Genomic DNA, 27,903 nt, shown 5'->3' on the forward strand with positions numbered 1-27,903 from the left:
GTGGGAGAGGCGGTGGCAGCAGCGGCGGAGGCGGCGCTGCGGACCCGGGGGAAACTGCTGGCTGACAGGACACCCGGGAGAGACGTGAGGGAGCCGCCGCTGCCGCCTCTCACCCGCGAGCGGAGCTGGGCTCGGGAAGGCGGCCCTGTACTCCCCCGGCCGACTGGCCTGCCGGCGCGGGGCGGGGGCGGGAAGCCGGGCTCGGGCCCGGCGGGGCTCCGGGCGGCGGCGGCCGCGGAGCAGCCTCGGCGCGACGTGGAGGGCTGGAGGCGGCGGCGATGCACTAGGCCTCGCTCTGGGGCGGCTGCCCGGGACCCGCAGGTAGGTGTCGGGCCGGCCCCACTCGGCACCCCCCTGCGCTTCGCGGCCCACCCTCACCCCGACCTCCTGTGGAGAGAGGGCCCGAGACCCCACCCCCTGTGTCTCCTCCCCGGCCTGAAGCGGACAGAGTTTCGGTCACAACTGACGGGCGCTGAAGCTTCCATTCTCTTCTGGGCCACTGCCTCCTCTTCCTTTCCGCTCTCGCTCAGGGATCCGGGCGATAGCTGCTCTCCCCAAGTCCAGTCGGCGGCCGCAAACGCCGCTGCCCCCCTTCCAGCCCCTCTCTGGGATCCTGGCTTGGGAACTTCCATCATCCTCCTTAGATGCCTCCCCTAAACTTTCCCTTTCTTTTCCCGGCCGGGCCCTTTAGCCTCCTTTTGAGCCTACGGGAATAATTTAAATATTAAAAAATCGTTTTTCTTCCGGGGGAAGGCTCCCCTCCCCCCCATTAATCGGTGTTTTGCAGTTTGGCGACTTCGCTTGCGCTAATTTGTTCAGCAATTAATTTTCTTCAATTCTGCTTAACATCTGTGCATTGATTTAAAAAAGCAGGCCTCCCTTGCCCTCCCATCGTTGACCAGGGAACTTTTGGCTCTACATTATAATGAACCACTTGGTCTGTCCATGTGTTGTGAGTTCAGGATGATATTTTTAGAATTTTAACCGACCCGGCCTTGCAAGTTTTGTTTTAACTCGCCTTTAACCAGCTTGATTTATTTATTTATTTATTTATTTATTTATTTATTTATTTATTTATTTATTTAGAGTGAGGCCCTCCTTACTTTCGAAGAATTAAATTGGACTGTTTTGTTTTTTGTTTTTAATTGGTTCTGTTTCTAATTTGTCAACCCCCGGGGCAGTCTTAATAGTAAATGATTACAAGGCAAATGATATCATGATATAGTGTGCTGAGAAATGCATTATTGTGGTTAATTTAAACTGCAGATTTTGATGGACATTAGAGTTGACTTTTATAAATCTGATAGTTCTAATTGGAAAAGTACTTTGAGAGCCTTGATGATTTAAAAAAAATTTTTTTGTTTTTTATTTATTACTGAGACAGAAACAGAGCATGAGTGGGGGAGGGGTAGAGAGCGAGGGAGACACAGAATCCGAAACCTGCTCCAGGCTCAGAGCTGTGAGTACAGAGCCCAATGCGGGGCACGAACCCACTTTCCGCGATATCATGACCTGAGCTGATGTCGGACGCTTAACCGACTGAGCCACTCAGGCGCCCTAGAGAGCCTTGATGATTTCTAAGCAGTTTTGACGGAACAGATGGAATGACTGAGATTCGACTATATTTGTATTGCAGTCAGAGTCCGATTTACTAGATAGGTTTTGTTTGATGGTTCATAGTGGTCATCATTGCTCATGATAGGTTTTGGTAAAAATGATCAATATGTGCAGGTTTTGGGTGGTTGATAGTTGTGGTTTGGGGGATTAAATGTTTGCAGTTTCATTGTGATTTGGCTATTTTAAAATTATAGTCTGGTAATTTCAGAATTATTACACTACGAGGACAGGCATTAACGTTGGAGGATTATTTTTAAAAGAAGTGAAAAATGTAATGGTTTTCATTGTAAAGAATGCATCACAGAACTACTTCACATTTTGTTGATGATATTTATATATTTTGGTTTTGTAGAGGTATTGCTACTCTCGCATCTGGTTTTCTGAAATTTTTTTCGTTGTTTTTAAATTATCCAAAGTTTACTAGAAAAAGATTACATTTTCATGTTTTTTTCAGTTAAAATTTATTTCTGGATAGGTTTTAAGTTTTTATGTCAGAATTAAAAATCAAATCTTACGTAACTCATGAAATGGCAAACTTTGCAGAATTTGTTCTTAATCACATTTATTTACTATCCATAAAAGTTGGATTAAAATTCTTTTTTCCTGCTTTTAGCCTTTTGCAACTTTGAGTAACACACACACATTTAAAGGATGAAATTAAATGATTTATAGTTTATTTACAGAGTTGTGAAGCCATCATCATAATACATTTTAGAACATTTTCATCACCCCAGAAAGAAACTTGCTCATTAACAGTACTCCCCATTCTCACTACTCCACCCCCAGACCTAGGCAACCACTAATCTACTTTCCATCTCAATATTTGCCTATTGTGATTCATTCATATAAGTAGTACTAACTCATAGCTTTTTGAAGTTTTTCTTTGAAAATTAACTTACATGTTTAAAATATTTTATTTGAGTCTGAGAGTAAGCAGCTGATCACTGGTGTTAATAATCAATGTTCTAAACAACTGACTATTTGGTTGTATTCAGCATAAGTTAAAGTATGGAGAAGAAAAAGCATAAATGGTTTCAGTGATCTCAATAGATGGTCTGGTCAGCTGGGAGTTCAGTAGAAGTTAAAGGAGTGTTTTTGCCATTGAGTATTAGGATATCATAGGATGTCAGAGTTAGAAAAAAAACTTAAATGTCATCAGCGTACTTCCTACTTGTTTCACAAATAGATGGCAGGAACCATATGAGGAAATCTGAAGAGTGGAAGTTTGAATCTCTAGGATTGTGGCTAAAGAACCACAGTGTGGCCATGTAAGGCAAGAAATGGGGATTTGCTAGTTAGAATTGTTTAGGCTCTTTTATGTATGTATGTATATGACATTTTACTAGCAAAGTTGATAAAGAACTGTACATTTACCCATTTGAAGGTGGAGGGTTGTCAGGAGACTAATGTATTCACAGAGATGAAGACCCTCTTAACAAAATCTTCTAAAAATGCTCTAACCTAAAGGAGGATGGCATATGCTATAAGGTATCTTCTTGTACTTTTACCATCTTATTTTTAAAAATTCAGTTTTAAAAACAAAATTAATTAAAAATAAATTAAGATTGGGACGCCTGGGTGGCTCAGTAAGTTGAGCATCTGACTCTTTCCACTTGGGTCTTGATCCCAGGATTGTGGGATCGAGCCCCGCTCCCTCTCAGTTGGGGATTCTCTCCCTCTGCCTCGTTCCTCTGCTCACTCTTTTCTTGCTCATGTGAGCGTGCTCTCTGTCTCTCAAAAACAAATTAAGATTAACAAGCCTGGTTGGAGGTCTTCTTTTTCAAAGACCCAGGGCCCTAACATCTAAACTAGTGGTTCTCATACAAGGGTAAATTTACCCTCCAAGGGACATTTGGCAGTGTCTGAAAATGTTTTTCCCAGTTTTTCAGTGTCACAACTGAAGGTGTGGTGCCATTGGCATATAGCCAGGAGTGTTGCCAAACGGATAAATGCACAGGATACATCCTATATTAGCCTGCTCTGCTCAACAAGAAATAAAGACTATCCACCCAGATGTCAGTAATATTGTTCTAAACCTGGGGTTTGTATTACTCTGGCTAGCGTTCTCAACTCCTGCCAGGTGAGAAAATAACTCATTGGGTAAATTAGATTAGCCCTTTAGTTCCTCTAGCAACTCTCTGTTTGCAGTTGGAGGCAGATGAGAGAAAAATAAAAGGAAATCTAATTATGACACAGTGCAGATATTCTTTTGTCTGTTTAGGTGTCTTCAGATCTGAAGAAAAAAGTTTTTTACTGAAAATGGCAGATTTGTCTTACTGAAGATTTGAACTATTATGTTTTGAATTGTTTGTTACTGGTACATAGAATTTTGAGGGGTAGATTGGGCCCAGGTTGTGGAGTTTTTGTACTTGATAGACTTGATATATATATATATATATATATATATATATATATATATATATATATACATACACCACTATCAAAGAATATATAAGGAGAGTGACCTCATCATCATTTTAGATGATTCTAAAATTGAGTGAGGTTAGGACCAAAGAAGCTTTTGCTAAGAGATTTTCATAGCAGTCTAATCTGCAAATAAAACCCTGAACTAAATGACTGGCAGTTAGAATGGAGAGCAAGGGATGGATGTGTGATGAATTTTGGAGGTAGAATCTATAGGACAGTTCACACTGGTATAGAAATTAAAGAATTTAGAGAGGTCAGGGAGTCAGGTTACCTATAGGGTTTCTAGCTTAGGAAACTAATAGATAATTGTGCCACTGACTGAGCTAAAGAAGGAATAAACTTTTGGCAGGTGGTGGCAATAAAGATGTTATAAATAATAAATTTAAGTTTTGGCTGTACTGAAATTTAGGTATCTTTGAGACTTGTAGGTGAAGATGCCCAGGAGGCAGTTATAAATGTGGGTGTGGAACACTGAAAAGAGCTTATAACTCGAGGAAGATCTGAAATCTGTCTAGTTTTCTCTATCACTACTACCGTTATCTGAGTTCAGGCTATGGTCATCTCTTAGTGAGATTATGCAAGTTTCCTATCTGAACTCTTTTAGTCTTAGTCTTCTCCATTGCATTCTCTGTGCTATAATAAGTGATTTTTCCTGAAGGGAAAATCTGATTATATCATTTCTCATCATAAATTATTTCTGTGACTTTATTTTATCCTCATTATAAAATCCATATTCCTTATTCTTTTAATAGATTTATAATTTCATTTAAGTTCTTTTCCCAACTTACCTCTCTAGCCTTGTGACTCTCCCCAATTCTTTCCTCTCCTTGAATATATATTTTTCTCAGACATGTTGAATTACTTCTGGTTTCTGGCAGAAAGCTCCTTTTCCTGCCCAAGCGTTCACAACATACTATTCTTTATTCCTGGAGTATTCTCATACTTCCTCCCCTCCATTTATTTGGCTCATTTCTACTTATTTTCATTTCTTTGTAAACTTTCATTGATTCCTTATACTTATTATTATTGAAAACTTTTAAGCCTGCAGAAAAGTAAAAAAAAAAAAAAATAGTGGAGTGAACACCTACACACAAATACATAAACTCTTCCCTTCCTCTCCCCCCCGTTTCCCTTTTGCCAAGTCTGAAAGTAGGCTGTAGATTTCATGACATTTCACACCTAAATTCTTAGGCATGCATTTCCCAATTACAGGGACATTCTCTTATACGATCACAATGCTATTAGGTTACCTAAAAATATCAGTAATTACTCAACAACCTTATAAACATATAGTCCATACCTAAATTTCTCCATTTGTCCCAAAGATTTTTTAGCTTTTTTTTCCCCCCTCTACACTAATGCAAGATTCAGTTAAGGTTCATGCATTGCATTTGGCTGGTAGGTCTCTTTAGTCTCTCCCAATCCAGCAATCCAGACTAGGCCTAGTGCCTCCCTTTTCTTCTTTAGTTTATCCTTTGAAAAATAGAGAGGTTCATGCTTGAGTTTATTCCATATTCTCAATTGCTCTTTTTCTTCATGGTTAGTTTCTGGTCAGATATTTCTGGCAAGAATACCACACAGATAATATATATTACTACCACTTTATCATATTCAGGAGACACATAATGGTAGGCTGTCCCCCTGTTGGTGATTCTAGCTTTGATCACTTGGCAAAGGTGGGAACTGACAGATCTCTCTATTATTTTTTAAATAAATATCTGATAAAGTGATATTTCATGGCCATGTAAATATCTTTCTTAACATCCTTTTAAACCAATGGTTTTATCATTCATTAATGATCCTTGCTTGAATCCATTGTATTTGAGGATTACAAATGGTGATTTTCTATATGTTATTCTGTCTGCATTTATTACTTTTATTGGCTTTTGAGGGCAGTGAGGTCAGATGAGATGACTGAATATAAGCAATTGGATTTAGAAATCAGGTCATTCCTCACCTTTTCCAGAGCAAAGTGAGGGGTGAAGATGGAAGATTGTTCAGGAGGTAGACCAAAGAGAGAATAGAGGTTTACCAGTGAAGGAGAGACAAGAAGTAGCTCAAGGAGATAGAGCCAAGGGGAAGAAACAGCACTTGAACCCTTTTTTTTGTTGGGCTGATGAGACTGAAGATAGGAACGTCAGGGACTAATTAAACAGGGCTTGGATGACGTGGGAAGAGATCAAGAACAGTTGTTTGGGGGCAAAGGAAACAACCCACAAAACTAATAGGCAACCAACAGAATGGGAAAAGATAGTTGCAAATGACATATCAGATAAAGGGTTAATATCCAGAATCTATAAGGAACTCACCAAACTCCACACCCGAAAAACAACCACCCAGTGAAGAAATGGGCAGAAGATATGAACAGACACTTCTCCAAAGAGGACATCCGGATGGTCAACAGACACATGAAACGATGCTCAACATCCCTCCTCATCAGGGAAATACAAATCAAAACCACACTGAGATACCACCTCACGCCAGTCAGAGCGGCTAAAATGAGCAAATCAGAGAACTCTAGATGCTGGCGAGGATGTGGAGAAACGGGTACCCTCCTGCACTGTTGGTGGGAATGTAAACTGGTACAGCCCCTCTGGAAAACAGTGTGGAGGTTCCTCAGGAAACTAACACTAGAACTCCCCTATGACCCAGCAATAGCACTGCTGGGAATTTACCCAAGGGATACAGAAATGCTGAGGCATAGGAGCACATGTACCCCAAGGTTCATAGCAGCACTCTCCACAATAGCTAAAACATGGAGAGAGCCTAAGTGTCCATCATCGGACGAATGGATCAAGAAGATGTGGTTTATCTATACATTGGAATACTACATGGCAATGAGAAACAATGAAATCTGGCCGTGTGTAGCAACATGGATGGACCTTGAGGGTGTTATGCTGAGCGAAATAAGTCAGGCAGAGAAGGACAGATATCATATGTTTGCACGTATAGGAGGATTAGGAGGAACTTAACTGAGGAACAGGGGGAGAAGAAGGGAAATGGTGGGGGAAAGGGAGAGAGGCAAACCATGAGAGAGTCTTGAATGCTGACAAAAACTGAGGACGGATGGATGTGGGGGGCAGGGGAGATGGGCATGGAGGAGGGCACTTGTGGGGATGAGCACTGGGTGTTATGTGGAAACTAATTTGACAATAAACTATTTGTTAAAAAAAAAAAAAGAACACCCCTACGACCCAACAATAGCACTGCTAGGAATCTAGGAATTTACCCAAGGGATACAGAAATGCTGATGCATAGGAGCACATGTACCCCAATGTTCATAGCAGCACTCTCCACAATAGCTAAAACATGGAGAGAGCCTAAGTGTCCATCAACAGACGAATGGATCAAGACGATGTGGTTTATCTATACGATGGAATACATGGCAATGAGAAACAATGAAATTTGGCCATGTGTAGCAACATGGATGGACCTTGAGGGTGTTATGCTGAGCGAAATAAATCAGGCAGAGAAGGACAAATATCATATGTTTGCACGTATAGAAGGTTTAGGAGGAACTTAACGAAGGACCATGGGGGATAAGAAGGGGGAAATAGTGGGGGAGAGCGAGAGAGGCAAACCATGAGAGACTCTTGAATACTGAGAACAAACTGAGGACTGATGGGTATGGGAGAGGTGGAGGGGGGAGATGGGCATGGAGGGGGGCACTTGTGGGGATGAGCACTGGGTGTTATATGGAAACCAACTTGACAATAAACTATTTGTAAAAAAAAAAAAAAAAAAGAACAGTTTGGGGAATTAACTCTGGATAAGAGTACAAACTATATTGTATCTCAGAAGTTAGGAGTTGTGAGACTTAGGTACATTTGAATATGGAGGGTAGAAATCCTATCTGAGGCCTTTTTTTTTTTTTTTTTTTTGTATGAAGTAAAAAGACTTTTTAAGCATGAGATAGATGCAGGTGAACTAGGGGATATGAAGAGAGTGATGAAAGTTATAAACACTCAGGAGATTGGGAAAGCAGTGTTTCATGATAAATAAGTGAAAGGACTCCTGAGCAGGGCCTTACCTGAGATTGGAATTTACACATTTATAATCTGCATGTTTTATCTACATTTTCTCCAGTGTTTTGCAGCCAGGAACAAAGCAAAGATGGATTGAAGATGGATGAGGGAGGAGAGAATTAAACCTGCAAGGGACACTGTTGAAGTAATTGACAGGGGATAAATCCAAGTGTCATTTGTGGTCCTCTTAGAAATATATAAATATATAATTTCTTCCAGCAGATATTTTTAAGGTAGGGTAAATTATACAGATTTTATGTTAAATTTACTCTTGTGTAGGCATTTTAATATGTCTAATGGTTTACATATTTAAGATATATGCATTACCCAGTAACTTTGAATGAGTGATTTTAGGGCTTATTTGCTAACCTTTGGCTGAGACACCAAGAACAGAAATACCAACATTTTAATCTGATTCACTTTGACAAAAATTTCACTAGTAGTATAGTCATATCAATGGCCCAAAGAAGTAAAATAGAGCGTCCAAGTTATATTTGGGTCCCATTTAATTTTTTACATGCTAGAGGCAGATTTTGTCACAGTGTGGTTTTATCATTCAGTTCCAGGCCTGTGATTCTTAGTTAGTTTCAGTGGCTGCCCTACTATGTTTTTTGGTGAATTAAGTTTCTGATAAGTGCTAGGGGAAAAAGACACTGCTTTCATTTTGAATAAAAATCTAGACGTAAAAAAAAATATATATATAGTTTTTTGAGGATATTTATGATTTTTATTCCAGATAAGGATATCACACATGAAATATCATTTTTTAAAAAATATTTAAATTTAATAGGGGTGCCTGGGTGGCTCAGTCGGTTAAGCATTCGACTTCGGCTCAGGTCATGATCTCACGGTTCATGGGTTCGAACCCCGCGTCGGGCTCTGTGCTGACGGCTAGCTCAGAGCCTGGAGCCTGTTTCAGATTCTGTATCTCCTTCTCTCTGACCCTCCCCTGCTCATGCTGTCTCTCTCTCTCTCTCTCTCTCAGAACTAAATAAAACATTTTAAAAATATTTAAATTTAATATTATAATTATAGTTTTTATTGGTGTAACCAAGATTATCTCTTATTGTTCCTTCTTGTCACTTGATTGAGAGTAAATGAGGATTATCAGGAAGCACGTGTGTTCAGTTTCCTCTGAGACACAGGGCCTTATAAGTGTCAAATGAGAATATAAGGAAAAAGCAGAGTAGTACAACTTTATTCTTAATATTTTCTGGGTTAACTTTAGCTTTTTCCATGCTCCTTTAATACCCAAAATGAGTAGACAAGTACTTATTTATGTGGCAACCTTAATTTGTTAGTTATTTCTTGAAAGCCCAGATCTTTATGTTTAAATTTTAGCTTTATTATTGAGAATGTTGTGGCAAAAAATTTTTTAAGTACTTTAAAAAATCATGGTTAAACCAGATTTGGTCAGGTGATGAATCGTATACTTAAATAGTATAGAAGTATATTGTCATTTGTGTCTAGGTTATATGAAAAAAGCTTCTCCATAACATTTACCAAAAATTGGCTCTTAAAATTCCAAAAGCATTGTGGGAAATACTTCTTAAAATGTGAGATATTTGAGATATTTAAAATTACTATGATGTAAAAAATAGTCTGTCCTGATTTCTGTCATTGATTTTGGTAGGAAATTACAATAATTTTTTTTCCTTGTATATGTCAGTACCTCTAAATTTGGGGAAATCAAGTTTGCTATTTTTTTTGTTTGCTTTTAGAAAAAATAGGATTGAGTATTGATTTTTTTCTTTTTTACTAAACTCAATCCCAAAATTATATTACAAAATATTACCTCTATCCAGCTCCAGTGGAAAAAAAAACTTCCTACTATATTTTCTCAAATTACAAATAGACATTTTATAAAAGTTCATTAATAAGTTCACTTATTAGAATTCAGAACACATTTCCTGTCGAAAGTGTTCAAATAATGGCCTATAGTAGCTTACTTATCCCAAGTTCCAGCTCCAGAGTTATCCTTTTGCTAAGAAAAATGTAGTGAATTATACTGCTGAAAATGTATCTTTTTCTTTAAGGAATTGTTTTCTAGTAGTCCCAGTCTTATAAAGTTCTTCAGTCTTATAAAGTCCTAAAACTGCTGTGAAAAGTCAAGCCTTTAAAAAGTTTATCACAGGAGCGCCTGGGTGGCTTAGTCGGTTAAGCGTCCGACTTTCGCTTAGGTCAGGATCTCGAGGTTCGTGGGTTCGAGCCCCGCGTCTGGCTCTGTGCTGACTGCCAGCTCAGAGCCTGGACCCTGCTTCAGATTCTGTGTCTCCCTCTCTCTCTGACCCTCCCCTGCTCGCGCTGTCTCTCTCTCTCCTAGAAATAAATAAAACATTTAAAAAAAATTAAAAAAAAATAAATAAAAGTTTATCACAATCTGATGTTAATTATTGCTATCATTTTTAATATAAGATGGACATAAATGTCAGTGTAAATAATTTTTATTGGATCGGTATTGATAGATCTGATAAGGAGAAAAAGAAAACAGAAGAAAGCGCTGAGTGCCTGAAATAGATGAGAGGGAGTGGTGAAAGAATTTAGGTTTTGTTTGTTTTGTTTTGTTTTGTTTTTGGAGAGGCAGTATGGTTTAGAGATAGAGGCATGGAATTTAGAATCAGATCTGACTGGAAATCCCATATTCACAATTAACTAGCTAAATGGACTGAAACTGAATTACTCTTGAACCTGTTTCTTCATCCACATAATGGGGATCATTGATTTATTCATTCATTCACAGATTTATTCAGACATGTTTTTCTAGATTATTGAACCAACAAAAATACTATGAATGAAAGCAAGCAATTATGAGTTATATCGTGTCTAATCAAATATTAGTGATAATATAATTCTTACTTTCTTTCCATTTCTTCCATCTCTCTTACCATCCTTCCTTCTTTCATTGATAACTAGTGCTGGGAGTGAGGCAGTCAGGTTTGCCCAAGTCCTAGCTGATTCCACTCCCTCTACCTCTGCTTAAGGGCTTTAGGCAAAGGAGTAGGATGCAGTGTAATTTTTCTGGATCAGTTTGCTCATTTTCTCACCGTTGCCTGACAAAGCCCTGTCTTTCTCAAGGTAGTGTAAAGTGTCTCATACATAGTCCCTGGGTGTGATTTTTCTCTCTGCTTTCACCGCCACATCCCAAATCCTCATGTATATCTAACTCTTCTTTCTCCCTCCAACTTCTTTTTCTAGTACCTTTTCTTGTTCCATTTTAATCTCACCCTTCATTTGGTTTGTTGCTGTTTGCCTTAAGATATGCTCAGGTCTTCATGACCTAAAAAATTCTTGCTCAACATTTAGTCTGTTTTCTTTCACCACCAAAGAGATGTTGATCTTGTTGCCTTTATTACTTCATTACTTACTTAACCTTTTGTGGTATGACATCTGCCCCAACCACTGACCTAATACTGTTCTAATTCAGTATCCTTTATTTTTAAAATTGTTTTAAATGTTTATTTATTTTTGAGAGAGAGTGTGCATGCATGCGCACACCCACAAACTTAAGCAGGGGAGGAGCAGAGAGAGAGAGAGAGAGACAGAATCTGAAGCAGGCTCCAAGCTCTGAGATGTCAGCACAGAGCTGATGTGGGGCTCAAACCCACGAACTGTGAGAGCATGACCTGAGCTGAAGTCAGTTGCTCAGGCTCAACCAACTGAGCCATCCAGGCACTCCTAATTCAGTATCCTGTCTGAAGTTAGTAACCTTGACCTCTCTGTCTGCATCATGTTGACACCACTGTTCTCACTTGACTATTGGACACTTCTCCCTTGTTTCTGTAAGGATGGTATTTCTGATTGTTTCTGCCTTTCCTTATAAATGTATTTGCTCTACCTCTTTCGCTGAGCTCTCATTAGACGTCTTTTATGATTTTCTTTTGCACTTTCTCTTTGTGATATTACTTTCCTATGACTAGAGGTATTTTCTCTTATTCCTGTAATGTAATTGAACTGGGAACAGCAATGAAAAATTCAGGGAGGCAGGGTTCTATACACTACATGAAATAATTTTTTCCCTAAATCAATTATAGTTATTTTATAGTAATAATCTGCTTTTGAAGTAGTCACTTCACTATTGAAGGTTTTCAAGTGAAGGCAACAAGATCTTTTGTAGAAGAGATTCCTGTATTAGGTAGAAAGTTGAGCCAGATAATCTTTTAAAGTCCTTTCCAACTCAGAGATTGTATTTTTTATCTCATCTACTCTACTCCCATTCATTCAACTTTGACCTTTATTCAGATGTCTTCTGAATCATTATTTCTAGCCTCTCTGCCTTCTCTCCTTCATCTTCCTCTCTTGCACAGTATTTGTCATCAGACTTGTTGCTTCTTTTCTAGGCCATACCTTTTCTAGTTTCAACATCATTTTCCAATATTTTTTCTTTCCTTTTACTAGCATAGCTTTGAGGATCACTGTTCTATTCTTTAGTTAATTTTCTGATAGTAAATTATATCTGCTCATATTATTTTGCTGCCTCCTCTCCCCCAAACTAGGGACACTCAAGTAATGGACACCAATAGGGGAGGCTTAGGGTCCTAAAGTTTAAATTGATTATAAAACTTTGTATGGCACAGTCCAAATATTAATACTTAAGATGTTTATAATAATAAATAGTAGTAGTTACAGTTGTTTATTGAATGTCTACTGTGTGCCATGAGTTTATATAGGTTATGTAAATTATATTCCATTTAAATTTTACAACATTCCTATGTGGAAGATACTGTTGCTGTTCTCATTTTATAAATGAGGAAACTGAGACTTAGGAAGATAAGAAAGTTGTCAAAGGTCACACAACTAATAAGTGACAGATATCTAACTTTGTAGCCAGTTTTCTTAAGTATATTATATATACTATGTTTCAAGAATATAGAGAATCTAGAATAAAATTTTAGAAAGTCAGGTAATGTTATGCAAACAAGAGAATGTATTTTTGACTTTGTATCCTTTTAGATTGTTGAAATGTATATGAACTTATATGAGACATTGTTAGTGGCTTATTTGTGCTTATTCTTTATCCTTGATACTCTCTTGTTCATTCATTCATTGAATATCAATGCATTTTACTGATTGCCTAGACTCTCCTGAGTGTGGCGTAGGAAAGTGAATGAAACAAATATGTTTTCAGTATAGTGGGAGAGACATAAAATTAGCAGGTAAATAATCAGAATTGGAGCAAGTACTAAAAAAAAAAATCATACTATAATGCTAGTGATGGAGAATAACGGTGTGTGTGTGTGTGTGTGTGTGTGTGTGTGTGTGTGTGTGTTGGATGGTGGAAGGAAGGGAAGGGAGAGGATGTGCTTAGATACAGTGGTCAGGAAAAGCTTGTTAATGCTACCAAGCAGATAGTAACCACTGTTCATGTTTTTTGTATGCCTTTTTATACATTATGTGTATGTAGAGAGAGCTATATAAAGTTTTTATATCAAATGGGATTATGCTGTTTTGTAGTCTCATAATTGAATCTCTTGAAACAATAGCCATTGTTTTTTAATTTCCCCACCTGTTCCACTCCAGCTTCTTCAGTCTGGCTTCTATGCCCATTGTTGGACTTGACATTGTTTCTTTTTCTTTTCTTTTTTTTTTTATTGTTTTTATTTATTTTTGAGAGAGAGAGAGAGCCAGTGAGCGAGCACGAACAGAGGAGGATCAGAGAGAGAGGGAGACACAGAATCCGAAGCAGGCTCCAGGCTCTGAGCTAGCTGTCAGCATAGAGCCCGATGTGGGGCTCGAACCCATGAACTGTGAGATCGTGACCTGAGCCGAGGTCAGACGCTTAACCGACTGATCCACCCAGGTGCCCCTGGACTTGACATTGTTTCTGATGTAACTGGTCATTGCCTAATTGCCAAATCTAAATGTTGGGGATTTTTTCCCCTTATTTATTTGTGAATTCTGAATTGATCTTTTCCCCACCTTCTTGGATGTTCCTTATCACAGGCTTTCCTTTATAGCTTTCATTTCTTTCTTCAGAAATGTTCAAGTCCTCTTAGGTTCTGTACTTGGCCCTCCTTACTGATAATCTTCTAGAGTGATGGATTCAACACCAGTGTCTTAAAGTCTATAATGACTCACTAGTCTTGTGGATCAAGTCTAAAGTCCTTTGTAAGGTTTCTCCAGCTTAAGGATTCTTCTTTTTTTAATAGAACAACAAAAAAAAATGAACCTTTATTAATACTATTGTAAGAATTTATATTAGTACCTTCAGTCAGTTCATTTATCATATGATCATCTTTATTTTAATTCAGTGGTTATCACCTGGGGTGATTTTGTTTTCTCCCCTCTTTTCCCCCACCTCAGAATAGTTGGCTTTGCCTACACACAGTTTTGGTTGTCATAACTGTCTATGTGGCAGGGGAAGGTGCTATTGACATCAAGTGGATAGAGGCCAGGAATACATCTAAAGGTCCTAAAATGCATAGAGGGAGAACACCTAATAACAGAATTATTAAGCTCAAAATGTCAATAGTGCCATGGTCGAAAAAAACCTGCTTTAACTGGATTTTATGTATTTCCTTTAATTATGAGTGTAGATAATCCTTCATAGGGATATTAACACTGCCTGTAACTTTGTCACCAGTAGAAATTTCAAATATTTTCATGTCGCATTAATTTGTTGCGGGTACCTTGAAATATTTAAGCTCATTTATTGCCTAGAAATTAAGGTAGGTTTGCATTCATTGAGAAGCAAAAATTTACTGCATTTAAAAAAGTTTATTTCAGTATAGTTATCCACTGTAATCTAATATATTTTGTGCATTATAAACATTATTCTGAGAAGGAGCCTGTAGAATTTACCAGACTGCTAAGGAATCCATAAGAAAGAAAAGTTTTAACTCCTGGTTCAGAGGGTTATATATTTTTGGTGCGAATGCTTCAGAGGTGATGGTGTTTATTTTATATTGTCATTTCATGAATCACATAATATTAAGTTGTCATACTATTGTCAGTGATGCCAAGTTTGATGACTTAGTTAAGGTAGTGACAACCAGATTTTAAAGATATGTTTTCTCCTTTGCATTGCTAAGTAATCTGTGGGTTTATACTTTGCCACTAGGTGAGTTTCTGATTTTGAACAACCTTTCTTCTTCTTGTGAAGAAGAGATTTCCCTGGGGCGCCTGGGTGGCTCAGTTGGTTAAGCGTTCAACTTCTGCTCAGGTCCTGATCTCACGGTTTGTGGGTTCGAGCCCTGCTTCGGCCTCTGTGCTGATGGCTAGCTCAGAGCCTGGAGCCTGCTTCAGATTCTGTGTCTCCCTCTCTCTCTCTAACCCTCCCCTGCTCACGCTCTCACGCTCTCTCTCTCTCTCTCTCGCTCTCTCTCTCTCTCTCCCTTTCTCCCAGAAATAAATAAAACATTAAAAAAATTTAGAAGAAAGCTTTCCTTTCCCTATCCCACTCCACCCACTTTTCCTCATGTCTTTTTCTTCCCTTAAGTATCACTATCACTATATAGTCATTAATTTTTATTTAGCCAATAGGTTATGGCAAGTAAGTTTCTTTTCCTTTGTTTTTTTTTAAGTGCTCAAATTGTCCCACAGGTGACCTTCGAGTGCCCTTTTAACTTGGCCCTTTGTCCTTTTGACAGATCCTTCTAGTCTTTGAGCATTCACTTGCTTTCTGACACAGGAGTTCTCAGAATCAACTTGTTTTTTTCTGTGCTCTGGGTCTGAACTCAGATATTTCTTCAGTGAACCATGATTTCTTTGTGGGGATGGTATAGTTTTCACTTGTTCCCTGAAAGTAGAGCATACCTATGAAGTCTTTTGTAAAGCTGAAGTAGTGTAAAGCAGAGAAATAGTTACCATTAATTTATATGGAAAAATTAATTTATATGGAAGGTTCCCAGACCCCAAAAATGAACTGTCTTAGACTTTTCCTATTTCTAAAGACACATATTACCACTGGTTGCATAGAGTAAATTGAGATAAAGCACAGATACTCAGGGACATAGTTCAAAGCTATGGTGGCCTGTTGCTGAAGTGCTTGAGTGTAATTCCAGGGAGGGAGTTTGGACATGCTACTTTTGCTGCTTAAGGTGTATCCTGCCTCTGTAATGGCTTTCTGCAAACACTGAATGCAATTTTTACTTCTAACCTTTTTAAAGAAAAGCAAAAATCCTCTTTGGATTTCTTTTGGTTAGTGGAAACGGGTGCTAATATAGGTCTTTAGTAAAGTAAAATGGCATAATGCAAACTTTCAAAAAGCAGGGTGTACCTACATTTAGAAACCGGGTGATGTTGTTTTAGGAACTTTTAATAGAAGCCTTTAACCTAACTTATAACATAAAAAGATACTTTGAGGTACAAAAAAGACAATCACATGTTTCTGATCTTACTTATGCTTACAAATTCTTTTGGAATGAATGAGACTTTCTTTCCTTATCAATTCATACTCATGCTCTTATCTGTTCACATAAGGATTGTCAGTAGCTGTCTCACTAACATCTCTCTTCTGATCTGTTCTACATACTAACCATTTCATACATCTCTAAAGTATTTATTATATACTATCTGTATCCCAGGGATTGTATTAGGCGCATAGAATACTCAGGAAAATGGAAATATCAAGAAGTTCACGGTCTAATAGAGAAGACTTATATAAAGACCAAAATTTCAGTATAGTTGTTACAAAAGTAGAAATACATAAAAGGTGAAGTGTGAGAAACCAAAGAAGGCTTCAAGAGAAGATAATAGTTGAGTATGGTATTGATATAATTATGAAAAGATGATTGTATGAAGATGGTAGAGTGATTTATAAATTCTCATTGTACATGACCACTGATTGATTAAATGCCAAGTTTGTTTCTAGATATAGTTACAAGTGGAAAGATTAGAAATCAGAGGTTACCTGCATTTAGTGCTTAGAGCTTTCCTTTTGCCTGTACTGTGTGTTTTTTGTAATTATTTTTGCTAATTTTTTTTTCTAGATAGACAAACTATTTTTAGTTTACACTGAAACTTTCTTACTAGGATGCCTCATCATTTCTATTCTTTAGCTTTTCAATGAAAGATTATTTTTTTGAAGTTGTTTGATTTAGAGGCCATGGGGATTTGCTGTATTTATGCATCCATGCCTTATGAATAAATCCATAATGTTTTATTACCAGTGATTGCACATACTAAGTATCTGCATCATACTCATGTGGTCATTAATACAATGTTTGGTTCTTACTGTGAGGAAATCCTAATAAACTCAGGATGGCTGAAAGAAATGGAGAGTCAAGTGGTTTGAAACTGGGACTCCTTTTTGTAGACAGTCCCCTAATTTTACATACTCTTTTTATAGTTAGAAAGGTTCCCCCTTTTATAAGAAGAATTAGAAGTGTAGGAAAACAAACAAAACCTGCCTGTGTTTCCCAATTCAGAATCTTTAAAGACTAAATAAGGTACCCCTCCCCCCCCACCTCAGACACTGAAATAACTTATAGGAGTCTAGAAATTTTTTCTACAAGTCTCCATCTCTTCAGGTATTTCTGGCTTCCTGAGATGGTGCTTAGGATTTCTTTTTGCTGTTAAAACAACATGATGGTAAATAGTATAAATTGAAATAGTAGTGTATTAACAATCAGTGTTGATTTATCCGACATCAAGCAATGGGCGTTCAGTATAAATACATTTTTCATATATTTGTAGCTTACCTCTTTAAAAAGTCAAAATGTCTTTAATTTAGCAATTTTATTGATGAAATTAATAAAGCTAAATAGACTTAAGTTAAATTTAGAATTATCCTTACTAAATACTTAATATACAGGATTATGTATTAAACACTTTCCTATCCTTTAGATATCTCTTCTCTCTCAAATATATGATGATTTTTTACAAAAATAACCATACACTTCATGTGTATGGGTATAAATGCAACAGGTCAGTGATCCTTTTCAAACCAAGACCCTGATTAATTCATTTGGCCATATTTTCTGTGTGTGTCTGTGTGTATTTAGTGTGATGTTTTTTTTCAGTACTTCCCAGTGCAAGCATTTTACTCTAGCTGTGTCAGTTTCCACATAGTCTTATGTTTATTCTGTGTCCTTTAACCTTTGTTCATGTTATTGTTTGTTTTCTGTTCAGGGACCTTAAGGAAGTTATTTATCTTTGTGCATTTTCTTAACAGCTTGCTTCTTAAAGTCTTAGTGGTATAATTGGATGTGTTTCTTTTTACATTAGGAGGACTGTGACAGATATTCAAAGAAGTCTGGGAAAAGTAAGTTTTAGCATTTCACTAAACTGGAGAGGAGTTAGAGTAGATGAACTTTTTATCACCATTCTTAGCCTTATGTCTCTGCTCTTTATTTCTTACCCTTATTATATTCACCAGATTTCCTAAGTAGGCTTTTTTTTTTTAATTTGTTAAAACACATGTGTCTTTGTAAGCCACCTAGTCTTTCTGAGTCTTGCTATACTTATCTCTAGTATTAGGGAACTTAGACTAGATGATCTCTAAGTTCCCTTTCAGCTGTAAACTTCTGTTTATGTTCATTTATTTATTCCTTCATATAAAAAAATGCTTATTTTATATTGCAGACTATATGTATCAAATGTATAAGATTATACAATATAAGATTATCTACCCTTCAGTAAAAAATAATACATGTTCTTCAGGATCCAGGTTATGTACTACTTCATTTGTAAAGTTTTACCTGAACTGTAGCCTACAGTATGTTGTCTTGCCCCACAAATTCTTTTAGGATTTACTGAACAATGTGGACATAGGTTAACCTGTTCTGATTGTTGTCATTACTGAATGTAATTGCAGACATCTTGGAGAGTAATACTTCCTTTTATAGTTAATAGTGATTGTCACTTAGTAATTGTATCATGATGATAACTAACATTTATAAACACTAACTTTGAGACAAGCATTGTTTTAAATGCTTTATATATATCCATTCCTTTTACTCTTACAAAATGTTTTTGAAATGGGATCTCTTTTCATTTCCATTTTTACAGATGAGGTAAGGCACACAAAGGTTAAGTAAATTTCCTTAAGGTTATACTGCTGGTAAGTGAAGAACCCCCAGTAGTCAGACTTCAGAAACCCATTCGCTAATCCATTTTGCTATTATGCATAATTATGTATGCTTGCTGAATGAACTGATGTTTTCATCTTCAATTAGTTACAACGTTGTTACCTATTTTACACTTTGGATAAAAGACTAAAGATATTTCACTTCCGGGAGAATACTTTTGAAACAAGGACAAATAACTTTCTTAGTAACTAATTATGAGTGACCTGGATAATGTATCTTTTTCAAAGAAAGCTTGAGACATGCATAATACTTATAGATGAATTTTGATTTGTGTTAAGTATCTTGATTTTTACTTGTTACTTATTTTCAGTTGAGTGGTGATTTTATGCAATGGCTTCAAGCCACAGTTCTTCACCAGTGCCTCAAGGAAGCAGCAGAGATGTTTTCTTTAAAAAAGAGGTAGATCCAACAAAACACATTCGACCTGTGCAGTCACTGCCAGATGTATGTCCCAAGGAACCCACAGGTAATGCCTTTTTCTGTTTTTTTGTTTGAGGATTTTTACCGAGGATTTGTATTATCTTTAAATGAGTTAGATTCTGTATACAGTTGACCCTTGAACAGCATGGGGTTTAAACTTCATGAATCCACCTATATGCAGCTTCTTTTTTTTTTTTTTTTTTTTTGATAAATACAGTACTATAAAGGTATTTTCTCCTCACGGATTTCTTAGTAACATTTTCTTTCCTCTAACTTACTTTATGATAAGAATATAGTATAAATACAGTATGTAGTATGTATATAACACACAGAATATGTTAATTTACTGTTTATGTTATCTGTAGTGCTTCCAGTCAACAGTAGGATATTAGTAAAGTTTTGGGAGAGTTGAAGTTAGATGTGGATTTCTGACTACATGGGGAGGGGAGTGGTCTGTGACCCTAATCCTTCTATGTTTAAAAGTCAGCTACACTTAAAAGAGTAAATTTTATAGTGTTAAAACTAAAGAGATAAATAATTTGGAAGTAAGTTGATTGGAAAATTAGGATATAGTTCTTTTCCTGCATTTCCACAGAAGAAATTATTTGCATAAACTGAACAAAAAATTTGAAAATGAAACTACAGATTTAAAACTTTTTAGTTAAACTTAGTATAGTCAATTCTCATTATTTGTAGATTCTATGTTTGCAAACTTGCCTACTCCCTGAAACTTATTTGTAACCCTAAAATCAATACTTGTGTTACTTTTGCGGTTATTTGCAGCCATTTGCAGCAGAATAAAAAATGTGAATGACCTGATGCCCATGTACCTAGCTAAGGCTGAACAAGACAACACTTTGCCTTCTTGTCTTAGCTCTCAGGCTATAAACAAGTGTCTGTTCTGTGGTTTGTTTAGTGCCACATTTTTTTTTGCATTTTTGAGCTTTTTAATGGTGCTTTTGCTGTATAAAAATGGTTACCAGATGTAGTGCTGCAGTGCTTTCTAGTGTTGCTAGGCACAAAAAGATTGTAATGTGTGTGCCTTATAAAGAAAATTCATTCAGGTATGAATTACAGTGGTGTGCGCCATAAGTTCAGTATTAACGAATGAACAATATCAAACAAGGTGTCTTTAAACAAACACACAGAGAATAAGATTATTTATTGATCAGTTGATGAAAATTTTGTGACCAGAGGCTTACAGGTACCTACCTCTGTATTTCCCCTAGGAGCAGTGGTTCAGTATTTGCTAATTGTTACCGTGACTTTATAGAACAAAATTACCATGAATAACAAGAATTGACTATATATTTTTCTTTCCCCTGTGGTTAATGCCACAGTAGCATTTGTGTCATCTAATTATAAGCCAAACAAAGGGTATTAGATCCAGGTGTGTCTGCCGTAGTACAGAGGAAAGAGTATACCTGTGAAAACTCTGGAGGATTAAAGGATAGAAGATATATAATAAGAAGGTAGAAGAGTTTTGATGTTGAAAAAAGAGAAATTGTACATTAAGGAAAGGAATTAATGAAAGACTTTCTTTATGATCCACCCCACAATACAACTGCAACCCTCAAATTTTGCACATTTATTTTTTACATGCTTTTTCTTCCCTTAGCAAATGATGCTGAAAGCTGAAGCTTATTTAATCAGAATGATTTTCATTAAAATGTTGGTTATAAAAGAATTAGATGGCTTGGCATACATAGAGTAGAAACTAAGCAATTTTTATTGTTCTAGGATGTACTTTGAAATGTAGAACTTAGTTTACAGAGTTTTCTTGTTTACTTTTTGCAGGTGATTCAAATAGTTTATGTGTTGCCCCATCTCTAGTTACAGATCAACATAGATGGACTATATATCATTCCAAAGTAAACCTCCCAGCAGCATTAAATGATCCTAGATTAGCAAAAAGAGAATCTGACTTCTTCACAAAAACATGGGGATTGGACTTTGTGGACACTGAAGTCATACCTTCATTCTACCTCCCACAGATCAGCAAAGAACATTTTACAGTGTACCAACAGGAAATCTCTCAGGTAATATCTAATCTTGAAGTCAGGTCAAAAGGAATAGAAAGATCTTTAGTTTGATTTATTGTAGATTTTTGACCAACAATCTTTGATGAGCCTATAGCATTCTTTTTGGTCTATATTCATTCTACTGTCCTGGGTTGTATTTAATTCTTTGCTTAGCTATATGTAAATATATTTCTCCTACTGTAGTGATTTTTCACATTTATACTTTTCTAATAGTGCTGAGATTCAATATGAAACCCAGCCTGCTTACCAAGAGAAGATTTTTTTGTTAGGCCAGTAAAACCCAGATGATTTGTGAAGTTTAAGAAATGAGCAGAGTAGAACTGTTTCTCTGTCTCTCATTTACCACAAAAAATTTAATAGACCATGCTAGTTCTGGCACATAGTCTTAATGTCTTTAGACCTAATATATTGCTCTAAACTTAGTTCTGAGTGAGAATTGAATGTAGTCCATAGTTTTAGATGGCTTGTTATTCACTTTTAGAGAATATTATCAATATAATTTTGGTTACTGTTTTAGTCTTATAAGAAACTCACTTTTAAAGTGATACAGGGGATATTAAAATTTGTTTCTTTACTGAAATGTGATTGCCACATAACATTCTAATAGTTTCAAATGTACAACATAATTTGAAATTTATATATATTGCAAAATGGTCACCATAAGTCTAGTTAACATTTGTCACCATACATAGTTACAAAAAAGTTTTTCATGATGAGGATTTAAAAAATCTATTCCTAGGAACTTCAGATATACAATACAGTATTGTTAACTATAGTGACCATGTTTTATTATTACATCTAGAAGTCTGTATAGGGGATATTTATATTTTTATAATATCCCTTTTTATACTTTATTCATTAGCAAGCCTAATTTGCATTTAGCTGACTTAATTTCGCTTCATTACCTTGTTCCTTTCATGATTTGGAAATAGACTAAATGTGATTATATTATTGGCATTTGTACTATACATTATTTGGTTCATTTTTAGTACTACCTACTGTTTTTGTACAGCACCTGTAAATAGTATTTACTTTTATGTAATGTATATTGCCATATGCTGTCTAGAATTTTTGTATTCTTTTTTTTTTTTAAGTAGGCTCCACGCCTAGTGTGGAGCACAACATGGGGCTTGAACTCACGACCCTGAGATCAAGATCTGGGCTGAGATCAAGAGTCTGATGCTTAACCAACTGACCACTCAGGCACCCCAAGTTTTTGTGTTGTTTTCCACAATCACATCTGTCTGGATGTTGTTAAGTGGATGAGCTTTAATATGCCTTCTTTTTGATGGTTTATAGTTTGATGCCTCATAACCTGCCATTTGGTTTTTCTATTTATTTATTGATCAAATATTTATTGAATGCCTTCCATGTGCCAGGCACTGTTCTAAACACTAAGGATACAACAGGGACCAAAACTCACCATTTCTCTCCATCATAAAGCTTACATTTCTAACAAGAGTTATGAACAATAAACCCGAAAGTACCCACTAAAATAACAAAACAAAGTGTGTTAGCTAATTAACCAATAGAAGAGATAACATGAAATTTAAAAAATTCTCAGCCCAAACAAAGACAGATAAAGGGTAAAAAAGGAGCAAAGAATGGATGAGACAAAAAGAAAAACATCAAGATGATAGACTTAAATCTAACCCTGTCAGCAATCATATAAAATGTAGATGTTTAAGCACCCTGATTACAAGGCAGAGGTTGTGAGATTGGATGAAAAAGCAAGACTCAACTGTATGCTGGCTCTAAGAAGTGCACTTAAAATACAGAGATACAGAACATTTGAAAAGTAAAAGGATAGAAAAAGATATACCATGCTAACACCAGTTATAAGAAAGCTGGAATGGCTGTATTAATATCAACCACAGCAGATTTCCAAGCAAAGAATATTCTAGGGATAGAGATTATTTTTATAATGATGAAAGTGTTAATCAAGAGGATATAATATTTGAAAACATTTTTGTCAAAACAGAGCTTCAAAATACATGAAGCAAAACATAGGAACTTTATGGGGGAAATAGATGAATTCACAATTACGGTTGGAGATTTTAATACTTTTCTCTCAATAACAAGTGCTCAATGACTACACTGTCAGTCAACCTGACTTGTAAGAACACATTGAAACAACATTCCACCCAATATATAGAATACATTTTCTTCTGAAGTGTTCCTGGAACATTTATCAAGATACACTATAATCTGAGCCATGAAACAAGTCTTGATACGTTTAAAAATCTTCAAGTCATACAAAGTATGTTCTTTGACCACAGTAGAATTAAATTAGAAATTATTGACAGAAGAGTGTATGGAAAATCCACAAATACTTGGAAACCAAAACTAATGCTTCTAAATAAAAATGTGGGTCAAAAGGGAAAAGGAAATTAGAACCATTGACCCTTGAACAACTTGGTTTGAACATGCAGATCCACTTCTATGTAGTTTTTTGATAACTACAGTCACAGTACTGTAAATATTTTCTCCTTATGATTTTTCTTTTTTTTAATTTATTTTTTAATGTTTATTTTTGAGAGAGAGAGAGAGAGAGAAGCACAGCATGAGCAGGAGAGGGACAAAGAGAGTGGGACACACAGAATCTGAAGCAGGCTCCAGGCTCTGAGCTGCCAGCACAGAGCCTGAAGCGAGGCTCAAACTCACAACCTGCAGGATCGTGACCTGAGCCAAAGTCGGATGCCCAACTGATTGAGCCACCCAGGCGCCCCTTCCTTATGATTTTTTAAAAATTATTTATTTATTTTTTGAGAGAGAGAGAGAGAGAGATTGAGAGAGAGAGCAAGCTAGGGAGGGGCACAGAGAGAGACACAGAATCCAAAGCAGGTTCCAGGCTCTGAGCTGTCAGCCCAGAGCCCGATGTAAGCTTGAACCCATGAACCGTGAGATCATGACCCGAGCTGAAGTTAGATGCCCAATCAACTGAGCCACCCAGGCACCCTCCCTTATGATTTTCTTAATAACATTTTCTCTAGCTTACTTTAAGAAATAGTATGTAATATGTAATATACAAAATATGTGTTAATTGACTATTAAGGCTTCTCGTCCACAGTAGGCTATTAGTAGTTAAGTGTTTGGAGAGTTAAAAGTTCTGCTTGGGGTTTTGATTGTTGGACGTTGGTGTTCCTAACCCCTACGTTGTTAAAAAGGCAGCTGTTGTTTGGACTGAATGGAAATGAAAACACAACATATCAGGATTTGTGGCATGCTGCTTCTGCAATATTTAGCGAACAGTTTATAGCAGTAGATGCATGTATTAGAAAAGAATAGTCTGAAATCAGTGACCTCAACTTCCAGCTTAAAAAGCTACCACAAGAACAAATTCAAACCAAAATAAGCAGAAGAAAGAAAGAAACATCGAAGACAGAATCAATAAAATAGAAGGTAGAGAAATAGTAGAGAAAAATCAGTGAAACCCTAACCTAATTCTTTGAGAAGGTCAATAAAATTGTCAAACCTGTAGTAATGCTGATCCAGGAAGAAAAAAGACATAATCACCAATAACAAAAATGAGAGTGATGACATCACTACAGATTCTACAGTGATTACAAGACTAATTTGAACAACTTTATGCCAATAAATTCTACAGGTTAGATGAACTGACACATTCCTTCAAAGACACAAATGACCAAATCTCTCTCAAGAAGAAATAGATAACCTGAATAGCCTTATAGTTATTAAAGAAATTGATATTAAATACCTTTCTAAGAAGAAAACTCAAGTCCGCATGGCTTCACTGTTGATTTCTACCAAATAATTAAGGAAAAAACAATACCATGTCTACACATATTCTTTCATATTTTGGTGAAGATATGAAGGACAGGGCCAGTATTAGGATGAGGCAGGCAAGGTGCCTGAGGTGTAAAATATGAAGGGCCATGAGAATCTAAGAGTAAGTAGATACCTGTTTAAATACTGTACCCTAGGCTCCTTGCTTGCCTCACCCTATTGCCAGCCCTGGTGGAGTAACTAGAACTCTCATATATTGTTGGTGGGAATTTAGAGTGGTACAAACCCTTTGGGAAAACAATTTAGCCATTTCCTAAAAAGTTAAAAATACTTCTGGTTCAGCTTATAAGGAATTTGGAGGCTTCTACCCCTCTTCTCACAAGAAATATTTGAACTAAATGAAAATCAACAACTTAGAAGCTTTTTGAAGGTAACAGCCCAGGGGCACAAACTCAGTAAAAGACAAAGACCTAATGACAGAACTCTGGAATGCTTCCTTTCCTCCCACATCTTCCCTCCATATCAATAGGGCACCTGTATAATAAGGGAATACAACTGAAAGAATTGCATGTCTCAGACTTCATTTAAGAAATCTGTAAAGACAGCAAGGGAGAGGCACCTGGGTGGCTCAGTTCGTTAAGTGTCCAACTCTTGATTTTGGCTCAGGTCATGGTTTCATGGTTTGTAAGTTCAAGCCCTGTATCGAGTTCTGTGATGACAGCGCAGAGGCTGCTTGGGATTCACTCTCTGTTCCTCCCCCACTTGCTCTCTCTCTGTCTCAGAGTAAATAAACATTTAAAAAAATTTTAAAAAGACAGCAAGGGAGACAAAAATGACACCAGAGGAAATTTTAGCCTCTAACACCTACAGCTACAGCAAACCGTTAATACAGCCTCATTCCTAGCCAAATAAACATAAACTTCACACTAAATGCCTGTTTATGTAAGTTCCTTTTATCCAGTACATCATATCTGGCATTCGACAGAGAATTATAATATATACTAAAGATGAGAAGAAGAAAAACCCACAGTTTAAAGAGCAAGTACTGGAATGAGACTCAGGTGGCAACAATGTTGGAATTATCAGACTGGGAATTTAAAACAGCTGTGGTTAATATATTAAGGCCTTAATGGAAAAGGTAGATAACATGTAAGAATAGATGGGTGATCTATGCCGAGAGATGGGATCTATAAGTATCAAAAGGAAATGCTAGAAATAAAAAACATTAGCAGAAATGAAGAATGCCTTCAATGGATTCATCAGTAGACTAGAAATTTCAGAGAAAAGAATCAGTGAGTTTAAGGAAATGTTAATAGAAACATTAAAATGTGTGGGTTATTGAAAGCATTGCTTAAGGGAAATTTAATAGCTTTAAATGCATATATTAGTAAAGAAAAAAATCTAAAATTAATCTAAGTTTTCACCACAGGAGACAAGAAGAAGAACAAATGATATTCAAAGTTAGCAGAAGGTGAATCACTGTGTTTGTACCTGAAACTAATGATATCGTGTGTCAAGTATACTACGATAAAACGAAACAACAGAAGAAATAATAAAAATTAGACCAGAAATCAGTGAAATTGAAAAAAGGAAATCAATAATCAATAAAACTGAAAGCTGTTTCTTTAAGAAGATCAATAAAATTGATAACTGTTTAGCCAAGTTAATTTAAAAAAATTATAAATTATTAATATTAGAAATGAAAGAGGGCATATCATTAATGTTCTCATGGTCATTAAAGGATAACAAAATATTATGAACAAACTGTATGCCCACAAATTGTATCTGAATAAATCTATACTTTTTAAAGAAATTGAATCAATAATAACTTTTCAAAATAGAAAACACCAGGGCCACATGGGTACACTGGTGAATTGTGCCACATGTAAGCAGAAGTCATACCAGTTTTTTATGATCTATTCCAGGAAATGGAAGCAAAGAGGATACTTTCTAACTTATTTATGTGGCATTAACCTAATACTGAAATTAGACAAAAACGTTATGAAAAAGGAAAACTACAGACCACTGTCTCTCATGAACATGGTTGCAAAAGTCCTTAACAAAATATTGGAAAATCAAACCCAACAATATAAAAAAGAATTCTATACCATAACTAAGTGGGATTTATTCCAGATATGTAAGGCTGATCCAATATTCAGAAAGCAATTAGTGTAATCCATACCTTAATGGGCTGAAGAAGAAAAATCTATATTCGTATCAGATATAGAGAAAACATTTGATAAAACTCAGTACCCATTCATGATTAAAAACACAGCAAACTAGGAATATAGGGGAACTTTTTTCAATTTTTTTAATGTGTATTTTTGAGAGAGAGAGAGATAGAAAGCGGGTGCAGGGAGAGAGGGAGACAACAGAATCTAAAGCAGGCTCCAGGCTCTGAGGTGTCAGCACAGAGCCTGATGTGGGGTTCAGACTCATGAACTGTGAGATCATGGCCTGAACCGAATCAGACACTTAACCGACTGAGCCACCCAGATGCCCCAATGGGAACTAATTCAACTTGATAAAGAATATCTACAAAAACCCTACAACTAATTGTGAGAAACTAGGTGCTTTCCCTCTGAGATGAGGAACAAG

General features: G+C 36.5%; 1 protein-coding gene across 4 annotated transcripts in view; it reads left to right on the forward strand.

The window, feature by feature from the left end:
* The first annotated feature begins 233 nt into the window (after nucleotides 1–233).
* VPS54 (VPS54 subunit of GARP complex) overlaps nucleotides 234–27,903 on the forward strand; it is an 86,544-nt gene continuing 58,874 nt past the window's right edge. Inside the window, exons 1-4 of one of the 4 annotated variants that reach the window (XM_039243166.1) lie at nucleotides 268–321; nucleotides 18,234–18,270; nucleotides 19,407–19,562; nucleotides 21,314–21,555. In XM_039243166.1, coding sequence (XP_039099097.1) covers nucleotides 19,427–19,562; nucleotides 21,314–21,555 — 378 coding nt within the window. In that variant the 5' untranslated portion in view covers nucleotides 268–321; nucleotides 18,234–18,270; nucleotides 19,407–19,426. Of the gene's footprint in view, nucleotides 322–18,233; nucleotides 18,271–19,406; nucleotides 19,563–21,313; nucleotides 21,556–27,903 lie in introns of those variants that run through there. The other 3 variants (XM_039243165.1, XM_039243167.1, XM_039243169.1) reach the window with 3 other exon arrangements.

The sequence above is a fragment of the Hyaena hyaena genome, unplaced genomic scaffold (genome assembly GCF_003009895.1).
Source record: "Hyaena hyaena isolate Hyena2069 unplaced genomic scaffold, ASM300989v1 scaffold_224, whole genome shotgun sequence".
Lineage (NCBI taxonomy): Eukaryota > Metazoa > Chordata > Mammalia > Carnivora > Hyaenidae > Hyaena > Hyaena hyaena.